We start from the raw sequence: 21289 nt of genomic DNA, 5'->3' as shown, positions 1-21289 counted from the left end.
TGCAGATTAATCCCATTGCTGCTTTTCCTACCTTCAGTGGGCATGAAGAACAATTGATCCCTCTCATCTTTAGATGAGCCATTAACATATTTGAAGCCTGTTATCAGGTCCTCAGTCAGTCTTCCTTTCTCAAGACTAAACATGCCCACCTTTTTTCACCTTTCCACATAGGTCAGGTTTGCTAAACTTATCATTTGTGTTACTCTCATCTGGATTCTCACCAGTTTGTCCACATCTTTCATAAATATGTGAAACACGTTCAAGGCCACATAGCAAAAAACATGAAGTTTATAAATAAAGGTTAATTGTAATGTTCTATTGTTGGATCCTTTCTCGAACCTTCCTAGAGATTAACCTCCACATTTAAAAACATTTAGCACCCTATAAAAGCTTTCATCCATAGTTAGGAAAGCTCTTTGCAACAGTCCTGGGGCTTCAACTCTGCTGCTCCAACCCCTAGACCCATCCCCCTGCAAGAGTCATCAAATGTAACCTAGGATCCTGACTCCCGGTGTCTCCCTTCTCTAATCACTATAACCCACTCCCTTCCCAGAAAGCAGAATAGAACCCAGGAGTCCTGACTCCCAGAACCCACATGTTCTAACTTACTACATCCCATTCATGGAAGTAGATACCGATGCCAGTATTCTTGATTCTCTTAGAAGAACATTTTCCTCACAAGGACCTTTTTCATGGCTCTCTTCACATCCTTGTTCCTCAGAGTATAGATCAATGGGTTTAACATGGGGGTGACGATGTTGTACAGCAGAGAGATTAACTGGTCATTATCCAGTGAGTAGCTAGAGAGGGGTCTGACATAGGTGAAGATACCACTTCCATAGTAGAGCAGGACTGCAGTGAGATGTGACACACAGGTGGAGAAGGCCTTGCTCCTCCCCTCAGGGGTTTGTATCTTCACTATCCTTGAAACAATGTATCCATATGAAAGTCCAATGCACAGAGTGGGGCTCCACCCCAAGAAGATGCTGGAGACCAGTATCATGGTGACATTGAATGAGATGTCTCCACAGGAAAGAGCCAGCAGTGGTGGGATATCACAGTAGAAGTAGTTGATCCTGTTGGCCTCACAGAAGGGCAGCTGGATAGTGAGGAATGTGTGCAAGGATGCATTGAGTGCACCACTAAGCCAGGAGACTGACACCAGCAGAACACAAAACTTCCTGTTCATGAGCAGCGTGTAGCGCAGGGGTTTGCATATGGCCATGTAGCGGTCATACGCCATGGTGGCCAGCAAGATGCACTCAGCACTCACAAAAAAGAGGAAGAAGTAGAGTTGTGTTGCACACCTTGCATAGGAGATACTGCTCCTGCCTGAGACTAGGTGCACCAGCATCTGGGGGACAGTGGTGGTGGTCTGGCAGACGTCTAGGAGGGAGAGGTTTCCCAGGAAGAAGTACATTGGGGTTTGGAGACATGGTTCCACCAAGGAGAGGAAGATGATGAGCATGTTCCCCAAGATGGTGAAGATGTAGATGATGGAGATAACCCAAGACAGTAGGAAATGTAACCCCTGAATATTATGAAATCCAAGAAGGATGAATTCAGTTGGTGTGGTTTGATTCTCCATGACCACATCTTCACCTGGCTGCAGCAGAGAGGAGAATGGTCTATAAAGAAGGGAAAAGGAGTTATCATACAAGAATTTGCATATTTCAGTTTAGTCACTGGCAGAACCAGGAATCTAGAATTTCTTCCTACTAATCATCTCTAACCATTAGATCTCATTTCCCTCTCAGATCCAGGAATGGAGGCTAGACATCCTGATTCCCTGACTCTGATCTGAACCCTAGAACCTGCTTGTCTTCTGGAGCTTGTATCAGACCCCAGTAATGTCAGTGCTAGAGCACACCCCATTCCTAGGGCTGAAGAATGCTCGTGGCTCCTAGACCTCACTGCTCTAACCACTACAATACACTCCCTCCCAGAGCCTGCAATACAATCCATGAGACCTGTCTCCAAGCCCCCTGTGCTAATCCACTAGACCCCACTCACCTGCCAAAACTTGGATTAGAAACCAGGAGTGCTGGCTCCCAACCTCTGCTTCTCTAACCAATAGACCCTACTCACCTCTCATAGTTGAGAATGGAACCCAGGAGTCCTGATTCTGAGTCTCCCAGATCACTAAACAGCAGAGCTCACTCCCTTTCTGAGCTTGGGAGAGAACTCAAGAATCCTTTCCTTACTGGTAGGTCACACGCCTTTACGAGTACCTGAAGGGGACATAGGAAAGCTCCTGATTCACCATCTTTGCTTTAACTCTTAGATACCAGTCTTTCCCTTAGCCAGGACTAGTGCTTGTGCATTGGAGAAAGTTTGTCCTTCCATGGACCATATCACACATATTCAAGTAATAAATAAATGATTTTAATCTTCATGGACTGTAACTCTAGTACTACAGTCAGAGGCATGGTACTGTGAAAACAGTGACAGTGGAAAGAAAGATTATTACCACTAGCTAGTAAAATATAAAATCAATCTAATCTTCATTTCTTTAGCTGCTATACATTTCCAGATTTCATTCAAAATAAACATTTTAAAAAAGGATAAAAGGATAAATATGAAATGTATCTACCCGTCAAAGACCTGGTAGTTTACAATATCTTTCTATAAAAAGCCAGATTCTACCCTCCACAACAACTGTAAATTTCAATTAACTCAGAATAAGAGAGAGAGAGATGTATGTAGATGAAGAGTTAATAATTTGGTGAGATAGAATGATGAGGACTGTAACTTATTTTTAAATAATAAAATATACAAAATAAGCAATCATTTTATTCTTTCTTTAACTTCTTGATATTTCCACCATGCAAAGTATGGCAGTCCTCTTGGTATTGGGATCCATTTGTTTTCAGTTTAGCTAAATGACATAAATTGCAGTTTCTCATGATTGCATATATGAAATCTACATGCCCCTCAATGGCGTGGAAGATTAATACAAGGCTTTACAGAAAAGACATATTCTGTCTCCACAACACTGGAAAGTTTTGAGCATTCCAACAGAGAGACAAATGGTCGGACAGATAGAGACTGAAAGAAACACAGACAAAAAGAAAAGGGAAAATAATATTATGACAAGCGCTTGCTACCCACCTGATTCTGATAGATTCGATATTGACTGTGAGACAGAGATGATGGTGATGGTGAAGATGAAGATTATGAATGCTTTATTAAAAGCATTAGTAAAAGATAGTGGTAATATATAGAATTACCCTATGTTTTATTTTGATCTATTTATGTTTCCAAATTTTCAGCATACAAAGTGCCAAAGTCCAACTGATATCAGGATACATTAGTTTTCTCCTTACCTAAATCAGAAAGATTATACTCTCTCATGTTTGCAAATTAGCTGTACATTCAGAAACAAAAGCACAACTTAAATAAAGTGTTTATACTGAAAATGTCTGTGCCCTTCAGACACTACAGAAGAGTGAAATTGTGTACCCCATAGCACCGGAAAGTTTCATACAACTCACTAAAGCAAGAAATGGTGAAATAGACTAGATAGATGGAGATTCAAAACATCCATGAAAGAATAAACATTCACAATCATTATAATAGCTATAGTAATATGTGAAATACCTCTCACCTACCAGTTCAAATAAACAAATGATGCTGGCTCTGCATTATTAACAATGGAGACCTTGAAGGAGAACTTAAATATATATTCCTTAAAAGGACTTTTGAGAACATATCCCTAGAGCATTTGTGTTCAAAGACGAAGCTGCTTTGGGTGGAATTCCAGTGGGGAGGAGGGGGAATGGGAGGGAGATATTGTCAGTTTGTTCTCTGGTGAAATACCTGTAACTGTACTGTGTAGTGGTGATGTAAATTGTATTTGGAAATAGTATTGTTCATGTTGATGTATGTCTATACCCACTGATATCCAAAGCCAGATTGTGGCTCTTTGGAGTGAAGCATAGATCACAACCACTTTTCTGGTGTCTTTTGACAATTTCTGCAGAATTAAGCATCTAAGCCCTATGGGTGGAAAATAAACTCTCCATATATGACCCTGATAAATGACCCTATAGGGCTGTGAATGGAAAGAGGTCTTGTGCATCTATAATTCTCAGGGGTCTTTAGGAATACCCAGACTAAAATATCTGTTCTAACACCATTTAAATCAATGGATTTATGCCAGGGATGAATTTTGATTCCATTACTTCTCAGATAGGGTGGTGACTGTGAAACCTACTGATGACATATTGGACCAGATTTTCAAACTTGGTTTACCTAATGATAAGGACGGAGACTGGGATTTTCAAAGAGGCCCAACGGATTTAGGAACCCAGTTAGCTTTGCACTATGTCCAATGGAAGCTGGGTGCCTAACTCCCTGGGGTCCTTTGAAAATCCCAGCTACAAATCTTTATTTGAGCAAAAAATTCTATTTTGACCATTTGACAGCAGAAACTTAAAGCGCTTACTGGATTTGGGGTAGAGTATGGTATTTTAGCTGGAGACTGGGATATGGGTGTGGTGTGAACAGAGACACCAGACTCCATTTGCTTTAGGAGAGAACTAGAGAATGCCCTATTCCCAAAAGATCCACACATTATTAACTTTGTCCTCCAGTCTATCCTAGACTGCTCTGGAAATCGGAGGACCAAGATCTCTATGAATTCAAGTCACCTCCACAGCTGATCAAGCTTCAGTAGCATACCACCACATTTCCCCATTCCAAATTGACCTCATCTCTCTTTCAGGAAGAACCACATAGGCTTTAGGGAGTCAATAGGACTTATTTGTACCCTGTGATGTGTGACTAAATTATAACATGTAGATATAATAGTGTGAGCTGCTTTACAAAATTTTTAATTAGAGGTGAATTGGAGCCTAGAGAATTTAGTTTTACCTTGAACCTGCAGGAAGGGAGTAACACACCCAAATTAAATTTAGCCATGATAGCAGAAAGAATTTGGCAAAGTTATAAGCAACTGAAAACAAGTGTGTAATGGGGTTGGGGTTCTCACCCATAGTGTGGGCCCTTGGTCGAGTGTGTGCAGGCTTGCACTTTCTCTCCCTGTAGCCCTCCTTGGGTTCAGGTCCTTAATAAATCCTGTAATCTGTCAATGTTCTTGGCCTTGGTGTTGAGCCATACTCCCAGGGGTTTTCCACAGGAGGCAATGTTCATGCCCTCTCTGGTCGCTTCAGGCCCCAGCTCTCTTGCTGGGCCAGTAAGAAGTTCCATTCCCCTTCTGGGGTGCCTCAAAATCCAGGCTACTACTCCCCCAGTGGCTAATGGGGGAGTAGAACAGCTTCAACAGAGGAGATTGAGAGACACCTCTGAGCACACCTACCAGATTAGACCCCCACAAGTGAGATACCTGAGGGAGCACCAAGTTTGTAAATGCCACTGGGGAGTTGGCATGAGTCAGGGCTGAGCTGCTCAATGGTGTCAGTAATTTGACGGCTTCCCACAAGCCCACTGGCAAAAATTTAGGCACCTCTGGGACTTTACTGGTGGAAATTTAGGCACTTGAGGACATTAGGCAACTATAGGGCAAAGTAGCAGGGGTTTCATAACTGTTAATAGTGTCTAAATGTTGGCCTTAGGAACCTAAGTTAGGTAGTAAGGCACCTAAATCCCCCTTGTGACTCTAACCCTAAGTCTTTAGAGGGTGTGGTTGCAAAGAAAACCTAGCAAATAAGACCTGAGTGAACCCCCTGTGGCAATGTCTGACTATGCAGAGAGCCTGAAACAATAGCTTGGAAATGTGAACTGACTCATTTATTTCAATGGGTGCTGTTACAACCTGGTCCTGCTCTCCCCCTTGTCAGGTATCAGTCTGTTGTACTCAGATCCAGACTATGGTTCCCATGTGATTCTAACCCTTCTTTTTCTAGATAGTGACTGGTCACTATCTCTAGCTGTGGGTCTCTTTTAGGCATATTGCCAGGTGAGGACCCCCTGCATGACACCCTTCTTAGGCAGTGGGAGTCTGCAGTTCACCTGTCTTAGACCACAAAACAACTGACTCATTTTTCCCATCCACCAATTGATTATACCCATCACCCTCACCTGGCAGTGGGATCCCAGACAAATCCTTCAGGGACAATGCAGCAGGAAAGCAAGAGACACAAACATTTTACAGCACCACGCCAGAGGTACAGAACTTAGAACAGCATCCTCAAGGCACCCCTCTCAGTCTGATCTCACCACCCCTGGTTCTGGTCAGCATCCTTAGGTGATGCTGAGTCTCAAAGCCACGCCCTGTTTCCAGGTGCTTTTGCTGAGGGAATTTCCCAGCTCCAAATCCTATCCCTGTTTGCTTCTGTGTAGCAAGTCAGTCAAAGTCTGTGGCCCTGCCAGCAGAAAACCCATTGTTCCAGGACAGAAGAATCAGTATGCATTGATGGCCAGTGATGGATCTCTCCCTGTGAGTGATTTCCAACACATCCTACACTCTAGCAGGGACAGCAGTGCTCAGAAAGACTGATGCTGTCAGGATGGCCCCTTTTTCACTAGCATCTGGATGTTCTAAACCAACAAGGAAGTTACAATGGAAAACAAAGATCTCAATGAAGGTGACAATCACAAAATTGCCAAAGCACACAGGCATGCTATGTCACCAGCCCTATACAAACCTAACTCTGCATTCACAAATTCTTTGTGAGTGAATTTCCCAGGTGTTTTTATTTTTGTTTGTTTTTTTAACAGAAAATGCTGTTGGTAGGAGATTAGAAGTCATTTAGGCAGTTGTAGCTGTCAGACATTCATAGAAATGTAGGGCTGAGAGGTACTTCAAGAGGTCATCAAGTCCAGCCCTCTGTGCTAAGACAGGAACAAGTAAACCTGGAGCAGCCCTGCTAGGTGTTGTCCAACTTCTGAAAAACCTCCAATGATGGGGATTCCACAACCTCCCTTGGAAGCCTGGTCCAGAATTTAACTGCCCTTCTAGTTAGAAAGATTTTCTTAATCTATTACCTACATTTCCCCTGCTACAGATTAATCCCATTGCTTCTTGTTTTATCTTTAATGGACAGGGAGAACAATTTATCACCGTCCTGTTTATATCAGCCCTTAACATATTTGAAGATTGTTGCCAGGTCCCACCTCAGCCTTCTTTTTTTAAGACTAAACAGGCCCAGTTTTTTTAACCTTTCTTCCTGTCAGGTTTTTGAACTCTTTGATCATTTTTGTTGCTCTCCTCCAGACCACAGCTGCTCGGGAGGCAAGTGGGGAAATTTGCCCCAGGCCCCGGGTCCCATAGGGGCCCCCACTAGAATATAATATTCTATACTATTGCAACCTTTTTTTATGGAAGGGGCTCCTGAAATTGCTTTGCCCCAGGCCCCCTGAAAACTCTGGGTGGCCCTGCTCCAGACTCTCTCCAATTTGTCCACATCTTTCCTAAAACGTGGATGTAATAAAATACAGACCAGACTTTAAATGTGACCTGCCCTTCTGGATGCCTCCTGAGTAAGCTGCCCCTTTCTGAGACCCTTCTCCAGCCCCAGGAGTGAACCCTTTCCAGGTGGCCAGCTCATGCCTCTACTTCTCTCTGGGGTGGGATCCAGAAATCCAGCCACACTCCAACGGAGTTGCCAGTTTCCCCCTTCATGGGTGCCAAACCCATTACCTCTCAGGTCCAGATGTTCTTGGACTATGCCAAAGTTCCCTGTTGGGACCCTGTGGTCAAGAATAACTTGCAGTGACACAGAAACAGGAGTATTTGTCCAAAACATGCACAGTGCTTAGAGAAGCAGATTTTTAAAATAACAAAAAGACCTACAGGACCCATTGTCTTCCTTATGTTTGACATTCCCCTCCAGCCCCTTGGTGTCTCCTGTTCTCTCTGGACACCAAGTTACAGCTTGACCACTGCAGTTCCTGCCTCTCACTCTGTCTGTCTGTCTTTCTTCACCCTGTTGGCTCTGGGTTTTTTTGTCATGTTCCAGCAGAGCCAACCACTTCCTTTTTAACCCTTCAGGGTCTTTTGATCTCAGCCCTAGCCTTAGGAAGAGTAAAACCTCCTAACATGGATGGTGCTAGCCAAGTTGATTCTTCCCCCAGTTGATGACCCAGCCCATTGTTGTCTTAACCCTTTGAAGTGGGTACCTCAGAGGCTGAATGACCCGTCATGGGTTCATTAACAGCACGTTACAACCTTCTTTGCTTTAACATTACACAGTCATAGAATCACAGAGTCAGAAGAGACCTTAGAAGGTCATCTAGTCCACCCTCCTGCTGAAACCAAGATCAATCCCCAGACAGATTTTTGCCCCAGATCCCTGGATGCCACCCTCAAGGATTGAACTCACAACTGTGGTTTAGCAAGCTTATGCTCAGACCACTGAGCTCTCCCCCGCAGAGTCAACTGCCAATATAGAACTAAAAAGGGAAACCAAATTATACATCATATTGTTAAGCAATAATACAGACATTTTCCAACTTTGTGACACCTCTCAAGTTGAGACACTTCAGTGGGGCTCAATGATCAGAAAAAAAACAACTGTATTTATGGAAACAAAGAAGTTACTCTTGGTCAAGTATTTCCTCAGAGCCTCCTTGACTTCTTGTTCCTCAGACTGTATATGATTTGGTTGAATGTTGGAATAATGACCGCGTACAACAGGGCGAGGGCTCGATCGGTGTCGACAGAGACATTGGAACTGAGCCTCATGTAGGTGATAAAGCCGCTGCAGTAGAAGATGATTGTGATTAGGTGTGAGGAGCAAGCGGAGAAAGCTTTGTGTCTCCCCTCTCCTGAGTGCATCTTCAGAATGGTGCAGATGATGCTTGCATAGGAGGTGATGATTAAGATTAAGGGGACTATTGTTAATACCATAGTGATAAAGGAAAGAATGGCATTGATGAGTGATGCGTCCGTGCTCATCAGCCTTAGCACTGGGAGGATGTCGCAGAAGAAGTGGTTGATTTTATTCGGCCCATGGAAGAGTAACATTAATATGGCTGTCGTTTGCTCACATGCCACCAACTTGCCCACGATCCACACCATAGCTGCCAAGCTTTGGGTGACCTTTCTGCTCATGATGAGTGAGTAACGCATGTGGTTGCATATGACAATGTATCAGTCATAGGACATAACAGTCAGCAGGCCACACTCTGTGCTGCCAAAGAAAATGTAGAAGTACATCTGGACTGCACAGCCCAGGGAAGAAATAGCCTGCTTCTCTGACAGGAGGTTGGTCAAGGTCTTAGGGATGATCACTGAAATGTAGCAGATCTCCAAGACTGACAAGTTCCTAAGGAAGAAATACATGGGGGTGTGGAGGGCCAGGTCAGCAACCGTGACAGCAATGATGAGGCCATTTCCTATCAGTGTGAAGAGGTAGATGAGTAAGAAGAGGACAAAAAGAAGGGGCTGCAGATGCTGGAGGTCTGAGAAGCCCAGAAAGATAAACTCTGTCACTGCTGTTAGGTTTTCCTCCATAGCTCGGTCCTGTTGAGACCACATAGGTATTTAGATCCCTTTCAGGGGTTTGCATGGGATCTCATAATAGATAGAAAGATAGATTAGATAGAATAACAGTTACATAATCAGCTTCACCCTGTCCCCTTTCTCATCTCTCTATGTTCACACAGCTCAGGTGTTCTATCCCTTGGATCTTACTCATCTCTAGTTGGCGATTCTGACACCCTGTCCCACACTCACCTCAGGAACGGACATTGGTAGCTGCTGTGTCCACTCCAGAGGGGGAGTTGGGCCACACCTGAGCGGCGCTGCGACCCCATGCACTTGGTCACAATGCCTGGAGTGGGGGGCTGGGTACAGCTCCGCAGGACAGGCACTGCAGGAGCCACCACTGCAAAGTGAGTCATGGACACACACAAAAAGTCATGAACAAATGGGAAAATCACAGAGTCTGTGACTTCTTTCCCATTGTGACAGACATGCAGCCCTATGAATGATTATTAAAGAGCACCTCCACATGTGTTCCCACTTCCCTACCTCACACAGTACCATCCCATTAATGAGAATGAGATACCAGAGTGTTGAGAGAATAAACACTAGACAAACCAATAACAAACAGCCCAGACACATGGCTGGTCTCATTTAATCTTATACTTCACTGCCAGCAAATGTGGTTAGATTTACCTCTCACTGTTACTGGAACACAGCTGGACCAATTTCTGTTCTTCTTCACAGATAAGATTTTCCAGTGTGTCTGTGGGACTCTCAAATCTGGGTGAGATGAAAGAGAATCCTGTAGATGAATATATTTTAGGTGTCATTGAAAATGACATTGCAAATAGATAGAGTCGATAGGCAGATAGATGAATCATTCATTACTATTAGTTACCTTGATAGAAAGACATTTTGCATAATACCTTTGAAAAGACAGAAAGAACAAAATTAAGATCAATTCTGTAGATTAGATACATAAGAGTAAATTAGATTGAGTGATTAGATGAGAGAAAGAGAGAGAGAGAGAGTGAAAGAGATTGTCTATTTTTCCTTCAATTCTGGAGATAATTTAGGTATTGATGGCTCCATAAAATGAACTTGGGGTCATAATAGTAAAGAAGGAAAATGCCTCAGACTATCCCACAAATACTTTACTCTGAGCAGTCAAACCTTCCCACTTCTGAGCAGTTCCATCATTTCTGAAACTGACTTATCTTGACCGAGAAGCTTCTCTGCTAGTGAATCTCAGACATCAGTCCTTTCTGTACTGTTCAGTGACTACTGGGATAAAATCCCCAGGGTTCTACTGACTATGGGTGCCTGAGAGAATTTTTAATTGTATTCTGTTTGTAAGTACTTTGATCAATTAAATCAACTCAGCAGTAAAGAAACTACCATTAAATTCAGAGATGGTCCAGTCCAAATTGCAATGTCAACAGTTCTTGTTGATCAAGGTCAGAATATTGGTTTACTCTCAGTTCTCCAAGCATTTACAGTAGACATATTCTTTATTATGATTAAGATGTGTTTGTTGCAATAAGGGTCTGACACCTTCGACCCTAGACAATTTATATAAGCTTCTCAGGAACAGGCTTCTGAAGAACATGTAACAAGGATGTATAAATTGTATCTAGAAATGTCAAGAACAAATATAACTGATAGGTAGGCCAAAAGCTTTAAGCACTAATTGCCAGTGATCTCAACAGCATAGATCTTGGTGGAACTGGTGTGAGGTCTGACTAGACTTTAAGAAGATATGGTGTTCACTTCATCATGATCTCAACATCCAACTGGGAACAAATTGCCCCTCCCCCTGTTGGCATTCTCAGGATGGAGCTGAGAACTCACTGGACCATGGGTAGTTATTAACACCCCTCTTACCCCTAGAGTGACTTCTTAAAGACAGAGCTGAGGCACACCGGTCAAGAGTGTGTGTAGGGAAATTCACAGTGCTGTTCCCATGCTGTGATAGATCTACAGAAAGCCAACTACAGCATCCTCCAGGGATGTCAGCTCTTCCCACTATTAATTTCTAAATCTCCACTTCAGATCTGTCCCCTGGCAGACATGACTCCAATTTGTTACCACATGATGGCTGCTTGTTGTCTCATGTGAAATGTATGCAGTGGTTCTCAAACCAGCTCCCAGCAGACAAGTCTCCATGTCTAAAATGTATTCACTAACAGCCTTGGAAATAATTTGCAAACTTCTTGTTAAGTTCATCTCAGCAGCCAAAGGCTAGTGGTGAAATTCACTCCAGTGTCATTCTCATTGGGGGTAACTTTCAGCATAAACCGGACAATCATCTCCCTTACACTCCTTTAAAAATCCTGGCCTAAACCTGCAAAGGCCTTGAGTGGTGCACAGGCCTTGAGTGTATTTGACATGGAAGTATCATGGACATTGAACTAGCCTGGGACACATGGGTGCAGGCTCCCCAAGGCAGGCCTGAAGCAGGTTAGTGGGACAGTGTGCTGGAACTGTCAGTACTTCAGATATAGCCTGAGATGTTTGATGGGTCACTGGAGGAACTCTGTCCTCCTGTGTAGAGTTGCATTATTGCCTTTTTTTATAAGATTTTTCCTCACCTTCCTCTTAGACGTCAGATCTTTGAAATTGACAAAGTTATGTCACTGATGGCAACAGTCTCAGCCTTTAGAGACGATCTTTTCTTGACCATGATTTTCGCCAATCATGATTATTAAGAAGAGGTGGTATATGAATAATAAAACCTCTGATTTATAAATATGTTTGTGAATAACATAGTAAGGACACTTCTCCAATGACCTGAGAGAAGTCTGTTCCAAGAAGATTGACTGTTTATAGGAGGTAGCTGAGCGTCAGCTTTTCTGGGTTCAATTCCTAGCTCTGGGAGAGGAGTGAGTGTAGCAATAAAAGTGTGTTGGGTGGGTGGCTTGGGGGCAGACGGGGGTCAAGATTTTTAGAGAACAGAGCATATCAGGGAGTTGGTTCTGAGTATGTATGTATGCCATAATCTCTCTCCTCCTTCCTGTGGAGGCCAACTGTCTTCTTTAATTGACAGCTCTTCAGAGAAGGGACCAAATTTTCAATTATACCCTTATTATGGGCAGATCAATAGATCCCCTGTCCTGTTTGGATCATCTGAGCATGGATATCACTCCCTACATGGTTGTAGACTTGGATTTTCAAAGGATCCTAGTGGATTTAGGCTCCAAAATGCAATTCAAAACCAAGGGGAGTTGGGTGACTGACAGTCTCAGCCTTTAATATTTTAGCCATATCATCAAGGTCTAAAAAAATGACCGAATGACCATAGACTGGTGGACAGAGTCTGTGACTGGTTTCATTCCCCTGAAGAAAGTCTCAGTTTTCAACAGACTGGGAAGGACTAAGGAAAGGGATTCTTATTCTGGGACATAATTCCATTAAAACATGAAGGCGAAGACTCACAATCATCCAACTCCTATTGACTTTGAATGGCATTCCTCAATTAGAATTTTGTGAAATTCCAAGTGGGCTGTCAATGTACTTATGGAATACACATCTTGTACACCTTGACCAATTTCTTCACACCAATCCCGTCAAACTTTTCACACTCTAGATGTCAAATTTGGTTCTCGCCCCTCAGTGCTGGTTGGTCAGGGGGCAGTGCTAAGAGACTTGATCGGGGCAGTGCTAAGGGGGTCATGATGTAGGTCCTGCATCCAATGAGCACCTGCTCTGGGGCACAGGCAGGAACTTTTGGTGGTAGTTCCTCCTCTCCCTTTGACCAATCAGCACTGAAATCCAGAAATCACAATTGTCAATATCTCCTGAACCACACTTCCCAAGGCATGAGTTATGAGTGTTTGGTTTTATCTCCAGCCCCCCTGACACCTTCTGCATTCTGCCCACACTCTCATCTGTCTGTTGGTCTCAATCTAGGGCTCCATGCAGGTCCCATGGGAGTGTTAGCCAATTGGTGGGGCCTTGTGGTCAGTGGGGCCCTCAAACTCCAGACCAAACCGAGAAGGTATCTAGGTCAGAATCCTGACCTCTAGTCAGTCAAGTATTGACAACTTTTGCATCTCCAATCTATTTTGAAAATCACCACCTGAATAGATAGAGTCAATAGTTAAATAGATGAGTCATTTATTTCAATGACAAGTATCAGAGAGGTAGCCACGTTAGTCTGGATCTGTAAAAAGCAACAAAGAGTTCTGTGGCATTTTATAGATTAACAGACGTATTGGAGCATAAGCTTTAATGGGTGAATACTCACATGCATCTAACAAAGTGAGTTTTCACCCACGAAATCGTATGCTCCAATAGGTCTGTTAAGTCTCTAGGGTGCCACAGGACTCTTTTTTGCATATTTTGATGAGTTAGCTTGAGAGAGATAATGATGCACAGTCCATTTCACCATGATTGCACCATCGCACTGGCACAATATGTGTACCCCATAATCATTCCTACAGAACTGTCATTTATTTCATAGTCTTTACTATTTATTATTCATATTTCAGGATCAATTAGGATCCCCAGTAATAGATCAAGACAACATGAGCTAGATTCACAAAGGGATATAGATGTTCCAGTGCCGATCATTGAAGCAGCTGACTTTTAATATCTAGAAATTCACAGGGATTCACAAAGCCTCAGTATATGCACCCGACTCCCTATACAATGAAAGGGGAAAGGTAGGCACCTAAAAATGGGATTCACAAAAGCCAGCATGCTCAGGGGTTCATCATCTAGGCTAGCCAATGGGAGATTCCAGGGAGGTGCCTATCTGTCAGCTGTAAACACTTTCTTGGGGTAAGGCACCAAAGGTGTTTTTTGCAAGAGGCCTGGGGAGTGAGAAGGATGCCTCATTCATCACTCTTAGCTCAGCCATTTGGGTACTCAACTAGGAGGCGAAAGATCCAGCTTCAATTTCCCCCTCTGCCTTAGGAGAAAAGGGATTTGAACAGGGAACTAACACTTCCTAGGAGAGTACTATAACTTAGAAGAGTACTATAACTATTATTCTTGTTTAATTTCCCCTTCTTTTCCCCTCACAAAACCCATTCAGAAGTTAATATGCTTCCTTGAGAAGTTCATGCTTCTCTTCAAGGCTGCCCTCAAGGAATGTTTCATCTGCTGGTTTCTCAAGCTGAAGATGAAGGGGCTCATGAGAAGGGTCACCACTGTGTTGAGCAGGGCCACCAGCTTGTTGAGTGAGATGTCGCTGCCTAAAGGCCGGACATACATGAAGATGCAGCTGCCCATGGCCCATAGTCCATGATGATGTTGATGACTTGGGAGGAGCAGGTGGAGAAAGCCTTGTTGCGTGCTGAGTGGGATGTTATCCTGAAGATGGTGGCAACAATATAAGTGTAGGACACCACCGTCAGAATCAAGGAGCCCAGCAGGATGGCGGAGGAGGTCATGAAACTCAGCAGCTCCACAAAGCTCGTGTCCACACAGGACAGCTTGACCAAGGCCAAGCCGTCGCAGAAGAAGTGGTCAATCTGGTTGGCATTGCAGAAGGGCAGGGTGATGACCAGGATGGTGGGGATGATGGCGGCCAGGAACCCCGTTGCCTAAGACCCCACCACGAGCTGGAAGCAGAGCTGAGCATTCATGACCATGGTGTAGCGCAGTGGGTTGCAGATGGTCACATAGCAGTCATAGGACATAACAGCCAGCAGGACAAACTCACTGTAGCCCAGAAGGAAGTAGAAGTAGCACTGAGTGATACAAGCCAGGTAGGAGATGGACCTGTCACCTGTCAGAAAGCTGGAAATCACCTTGGGTAGGACAGAAGATGTAATAAGGATCGCCAAACAGGAGAGGTTACAGAGGAAGAAGTGCACAGGGCTGTGGAGGTGACGGTCTAAGAGGATGATGGCGATGATCATGATATTGGCAGACAAGATCAGCAAGTAAGAGGCCAGGAAGCCAATAGCAATGAGGCATTCCAGATGGTGGGGGTAGAGGAAGCCAATGAGGATGAATTTGGTCACGGTGGTTTGGTTCCACATGTCTACACTGGATCTATCTGTGAGGGGTAGAGGGAGGATGGGGGGAATAGGGAATAATGTGTCAGATGAACAGGAGAAAAGAAAAGTAGAAAAACAGAATAGTAGAGAAGAGGAAAGAAAAGATCAGAAGAGAACATAAAAGGAAAAGGAAGAGAGATAAGGAGATAAAAATGATAAACTGTAGAGGAGGAAAACAAGGGTGAAATAAGAAAAGTGAAGAAGACAAAAGAACAATACATCAAATAAAAATTTACCCTGTGGGCAATAGGTGGGATGGGAAGAACAACAAGTCAATGTGAGAAGGGAAGGGAAGACAATGAGAAGAGGAAACAAATGGCAAACAGAAGAGGAAAGAAAAGTGGAGGAGAGAAAAAGCCCCAAAATAAAGAAAGGCAGAGCTGGGTGGAATTGTTTCCCTGGGCAAATTTTTTACTTTTTTTGGGTGTGGGGGAGAGAGAGGAAGAAAAAAGAAAAGTTTTCATCTGAAAGCTCTTCAAAATTTCTGGTTTTTATTTTCTTAATGAAAAGTCAAAAATTGTCCACAGAAAGCAGACACTTACCACAAAGGTTTTAGTTTAATTGAAAACCCATTTATTTTTTTTTCAAAAACAGTTTTGATAGAAACATTTGGACTAGCTTTAAAAATAAAGAAAGGAAAAAAAAGTAATAAGAGTGAGTGGGTGAGATTCTGTGGCTTGCATTGTGCAGGAGGTCAGACTAGATGACCACAACTGTCCCTTCTGACCTTAAGTCTCTGAGTCTAAAAGAAAGGAGAAATAAAATTAAAATAAAGGAACAGAGAAAAGCAATAAAGGAAAGGAGAGGGTGAAAATCAAAGGCGAGAAATGAAGAAAGAAAATAAAAAGGAAAGGAGAAAAATGTAGGAACCAAAAACAAAAGGGAAGGAAAGAAAAAAAAGCAAAAAAGAAGAAAAAAAGATGAGTGAAAGAAAAGAAAGGAGAGAAAGGAGAAAGGGAAAATGAAAATATAAGAAAAAAAGTTATCAAAATGAAGATAAAAGATATTTTAAAAAGGAAAGAGAAGAGGGAAAAGAAAAACAAGAAAAGGAAATAAATAAACAGAAAGGGGGGCAGAACAGCTACTCATGTTAGTCTAGGTCTGTGATGTTAGGAAGATACCATAAGGCCAAGCCGGCTACACACAGATTGAGCCCTGTGCCTCAGTCATCACCAACTACTGTAAAACAAATTCTTGTAGGGTAATTTTTTAAATTCTAGTCTCTGCTTTTTTGGATTAAATACTAAAGTAGTTTATTCTGAACGTCTTCAAAGAGTGAAAAGTAATAATCATTCTGATTTTTCCCTTCTAGTCAAACCGTGAGAAGCCCTCAAACAGCACCTGCAACATCAGGGTCTTTTGACCTGTCCAGCTGGTATTGTCACATCTAAGCGAATTGTACTTTCATATGTTGACTCTAGTTCTTCTGGTGTCACAATCTACTTGCCATTCTCTGTGAAGTAGGTCCGCCTCAACTGGGTGAGGCTGATTAGTTTTAATGATCACAGGTACCCTCGGAGATCCACTCACTGGAGAATCCCAGAGCTACTTTTTGAGATGTACATGGAAAGATAAAAAATCATGACACTTTCCAGGAAATTTTAACTAGGTTACCATCTGTGAACCCAACTACTGGAACCTTTCAGAATGTTTTAGCCTTTGCCCATATGCCATAGACTCACTTGTGATGGCAGAGACCTTTAATGTGCAATTTAATTCATTTCATGTGCCTCCTACCATATAATTATTGTGCTCCTTATACTTCTTTGGTATGCAGCATAGTCCAGTGGGTTATGCACTGGTCTGGGAAACAGGAGATGCTCACTTCTAATTATTTGTATTCCATTTGCTCAGGGCAGCTCCTTTAGCACTAAGACTCAGATCCAGAAAAGCATTTAGGTGCCTAACTACTGCTGTGACAATTGGGCCCATCATTTTTGCCTGCTTGGGAATTAACTATGGAAAGTTCACTAATAAATGTTATAAACAGGTTAAGTCCCAACCGCTGCCTCAAATGAAATGGGATTGGAGGGACTTTAACAATAATAGCTGCAGCCCATCTCAACTAATTTCTTCACTTTCCCTCCAAAGGACAGTTATTACCATCTTTGATGCCATCTAGGAGACTGACAGATGAGGGTGGTTGTTTTTTTTCCCTTCTAAACTCTCTTCAGCTAAAAGGACAGGGAGCGAAGGACATAGTTAACATGAAAACCTTATTTAATACCTTACCTTTCAAATGCTTTAACTGTGCTTTCGTCTTTTCTTTATCCTTAATAAAAGGTTAAAAGGATTTTAATGGTGTGTTTGCCATGGGATTACGCAGGCTGAGGCCTGCGTGTATCAAACCCTGAACCTTGTTTAACACTGTTTGATGTTGGACAGTGACAGGGTTATGGTAACACCTTTGACTTTTTGGGCCCACATATTCCATCTTAATTAACAAACACTACTACTTTAGACACCTACGTTCAAAATTTAAGCAGCACTGAGATCCTCAAAGCCTCCACTTAGCTGTTGCCTAACCCTGTAATTATCTTCATTTACTCAATGCCTAAAGTTTTGCTGCAAAAGTCCCCTAACTGCTTATGTTTCTGCTTCTAGACATGCACACTGCTACCTCACTTGAGGTGCCTCGTTGCCTCTCAAGTCTGAGTCCCAGCCAGATCCTCAAACCAGGTGAACATAGGCATTGCTGCGCTTCTTTCTCCTGTAGGACTTCATCTGGTAGGTGGGTTCTGAGCATGCCAAAATCCACACAAAACAGCGGAGGGAGAAAGGAGGATTTCCCTCATAACTAGGCTAGGAGGGATTCAATTTTTATTGGTGAAAATTAATAAATGTCGATTTCACCAAACACCCACAAACTAACGAAAAAATGTTGCCATTGATAATCAAAATTGACAGATAGACAAAGTAAGAAAAATGCTACCTGAGAACTTATTACAGTTTGATTTAAGGATATTTACTTGGTATATTTTTACATGTGATGTTGACAATGTGTATTATAACATTTTGTTTAGCTTTAACTTTTTGAAAGTCAGTATCTACTGTCATTAAATAATCATTGTATGATCCCCTCCACCATAATTTCCTGTGAAACTGTGAAAATTAAAAAAGATAAACATTGTGGTGATGGGGCAGAGCTTAAAACCCCTGATTTCGCAAAACTCTGAAATCATAAATCAATAAAAATTGGGGGAGAGCTTAAAAATAAACATCAATAATATTGCTCAAAATTACTTTTTTTTTAAGAAATCAATTCTACCAACTCGACTCATAACTTGTAACCCAGGGGTAACGACACATATGAGAGATGAGGGATTCTATGTTCCTAACTTCTTGTTTCTGGTTTTCACTGAGTGGCCAAAGCTCAGATCCACAAACAGACTAAGGCATTGCAATGTGTGGCAACACCTCATTTTAAGAGACCAAGACAGCCAGTGGATCCACAAGTCCTGATTAGGCACCCAAGCTCCCTATACAATGAATGGGAAGAGACAGGCACCTAAGAATGGGATCCACAAAAGCCATCATGCTAGGCAGGGAGATGCTTAAATTAGCCAAAGCCAGATGCTGATGAGAAGGATGTGTCTTAAGCCTGCCCCTCTCAGGGAGTTCAGCTCCTAAATCTGGGCTGGAGGTAGGCACCTAGCTTTTTTCAGATTTTCAGCTGTGAATCCTCTCTTGTCATTTTTTGCAAGACATGCCCGGGGAAGAAGAAGCAATGCTTTATATCTTTTAGCCCACTTGTTAGAACACTCACCTGGGACGTTAGAGACCCAGAGAGGGAATCTGAACCAGGGCATCTCACACCCCAGGTGAGCAATTGAGCTAAAGGTCCCCTGCTGTCCCCTGAGTGGAGTTGGGCTACTTCAGAGCACTTCTACGGGATCAGACCCTGTAGGTGACATAGGCTAAGAATTGCCACTATGAATGACAATGAATAAACACTGGGCCAGGGACAAGATCATGAGGATGACTCTAAAGCCTAGTGTTTTGAGCATTCACCTAGGATGCAGAAGAGCTAAGTTAATGTTTCTGTTTATTATTTATACATAGTGGAGCAGCTTCAACATCAAAGACAAAGAGAAAGCCCTACACTAGACCATCTCATAATCCAATGATTCGGGCTCTCTTTTGTAGTGTGGAAGACCCAACTTCACAGATCTTCTCCAAATAAGGTGCGGGGGCAACTGTTGGGTTTTCTATAGCACATTGTGGCCAACAGACTTGGGTTAGGTCAAAACTTTATGTAAGCGGGGGAATGGTCCTGCTACTATGAGGAACTTTCCTGGCTTCTGCACTACCCCGGTGAAGTGGGCTAGCGAAAGGATTTGAGTCCTGCTCCCACTTCCTTTACCCAGAGGCCTCCCTGCCCTTGAGGATTCCCTTTCCATTCTCCTGTCTGGCAAAGCCTTCGTAACCCCAACAAGGCTGGGCCCAGGATTCCTGGGGGGCTCAACCCACAACCCTGCTGTGGTCACCCAGGACAGGGGATTGGGTGCCCCAACTCCCGGGTACTCTCTTTGCACTGCGCATCTCCCTAACCCACTGATCACATCATACAGTTTAAAGCAAATACAAGTTATTTAATTAACAATTTTAAAAAAAGAATAAGGAAAAATGGTAAAGGTTAAAGGAAAACACATCACCCCGCTCTGTGCCAGGGACCATCACAAACAGTGTCTCTGGACATAAGAGCACTTCACAGTCTGTTTCTTGCAGGTCCCAGGCCTCCTTCTCAGGACCGGCTGTGCTGCAGGGACTCTGCGGGTCCGACAGTTGCTCTGGTGGTGGCCACACTCTCTCAGGCTCTTGGTGGCAGGACCCTTCTCCCCAGTGTCACCCGTGCTCTGTCAGGGCTATGATCCCCCTCCAAGTCTGGCCAGCAGAGCCTCTTGGCTGAGGCATCTCCCTGTGCTGGGCCCACTGCCCAGGGTCCCGTCGCTCTCCCCAGCTGCTCAGCGCACCCAGCTCCAGACTGCTCCAGCCCCAGCTCCACACTGCCTCAGTACAGCTGCTGCTGTTGCTCTGCTTTCAGCTCTCTGGGCTGCTTCTCTGGTCTCCCTGGCTCCAGTTGCTACAGCTCTGCTCCCAGGGCAGGTCTGCTCTCCAGGCTGCTTCTGTGACTCTCTCTCAGCTCTCACCTGCTTCCTGGGCTGCTTGTCTGGCCCCTCTGGCTCTGGTTGCTGTAGATCTCCTCCCAGGGCAGGTCTGCCCTCTCTGGGCTGTGCTCTGGCTTTTTGGGTTCCAGCTCTGCTCCCAGCAGCTTAGCTTGGGCTCCTACTCTCACCTTAGCTCGGCTCCACTCTGTCTGACCTAGGCAATTTCAGCTCACATGGAGGACAGGACCCACCCTGGTCTTCTGTCTCTTTGATTAGCCTGCCTGCCCCTGTCAATCAGGCTGACCTGGAGCATTGGCCTCTCACTATTGTTCCTGGGGAGTGTCAGTCTCAGGGTCCTGATTTACCATCAATCTCTCCCCTTTTAGTGCTGGGAGCTAGCAACTAAAACACCCCCACTGAATGTTAGTAAGGGGATAACAGTCCCCTTACGTCCCCTCCTGCTAAAATTCTGCCAGAGCCACAATATTCACACCAATACATCCAGGGCCCATAAAAACAAGGTATATCCACATCATATTATATTAAAAACACATTAACAATCATCAAAAGAACATTTAACATAGTTAACACTCCACATCTACTTCTAAATACTATACATAACAATATTAATTAAAACACTACATAGAACCAATAACATCATTATCTCTAAGTCTAACAGTAAGTACACCTTTATTAGCCCTTTGGGACCTTCTTAAGACTGCTGGTTCATTACCCATATTTTCTGTTTCCCTATCCTTGGGTAATACTGGGTCAGTTTGAGG

The 21289-nt window shown here is 43.5% G+C and overlaps 1 protein-coding gene and 2 pseudogenes across 1 annotated transcript; all 3 read right to left on the bottom strand.

The window, feature by feature from the left end:
• Positions 1-658: 658 nt before the first annotated feature.
• LOC127032610 (olfactory receptor 5V1-like) lies at positions 659-1612 on the bottom strand. The gene has a single exon (XM_050919897.1). It carries the CDS (start codon positions 1586-1588, stop codon positions 659-661), a length of 930 nt encoding a protein of 309 aa, XP_050775854.1. The 5' UTR covers positions 1589-1612.
• Positions 1613-8444: 6832 nt separating this feature from the next.
• Positions 8445-9442, bottom strand: LOC127032117 (olfactory receptor 10A7-like; annotated as a pseudogene).
• A 4983-nt stretch (positions 9443-14425) lies between these two features.
• LOC127032504 (olfactory receptor 6C76-like) lies at positions 14426-15786 on the bottom strand (annotated as a pseudogene).
• Between the last annotated feature and the right edge of the window lie 5503 nt (positions 15787-21289).

The sequence above is a fragment of the Gopherus flavomarginatus genome, chromosome 12 (assembly GCF_025201925.1).
Source record: "Gopherus flavomarginatus isolate rGopFla2 chromosome 12, rGopFla2.mat.asm, whole genome shotgun sequence".
Classification (NCBI taxonomy): domain Eukaryota; kingdom Metazoa; phylum Chordata; order Testudines; family Testudinidae; genus Gopherus; species Gopherus flavomarginatus.
This window is presented reverse-complemented; position numbering and strand designations above follow the sequence as displayed.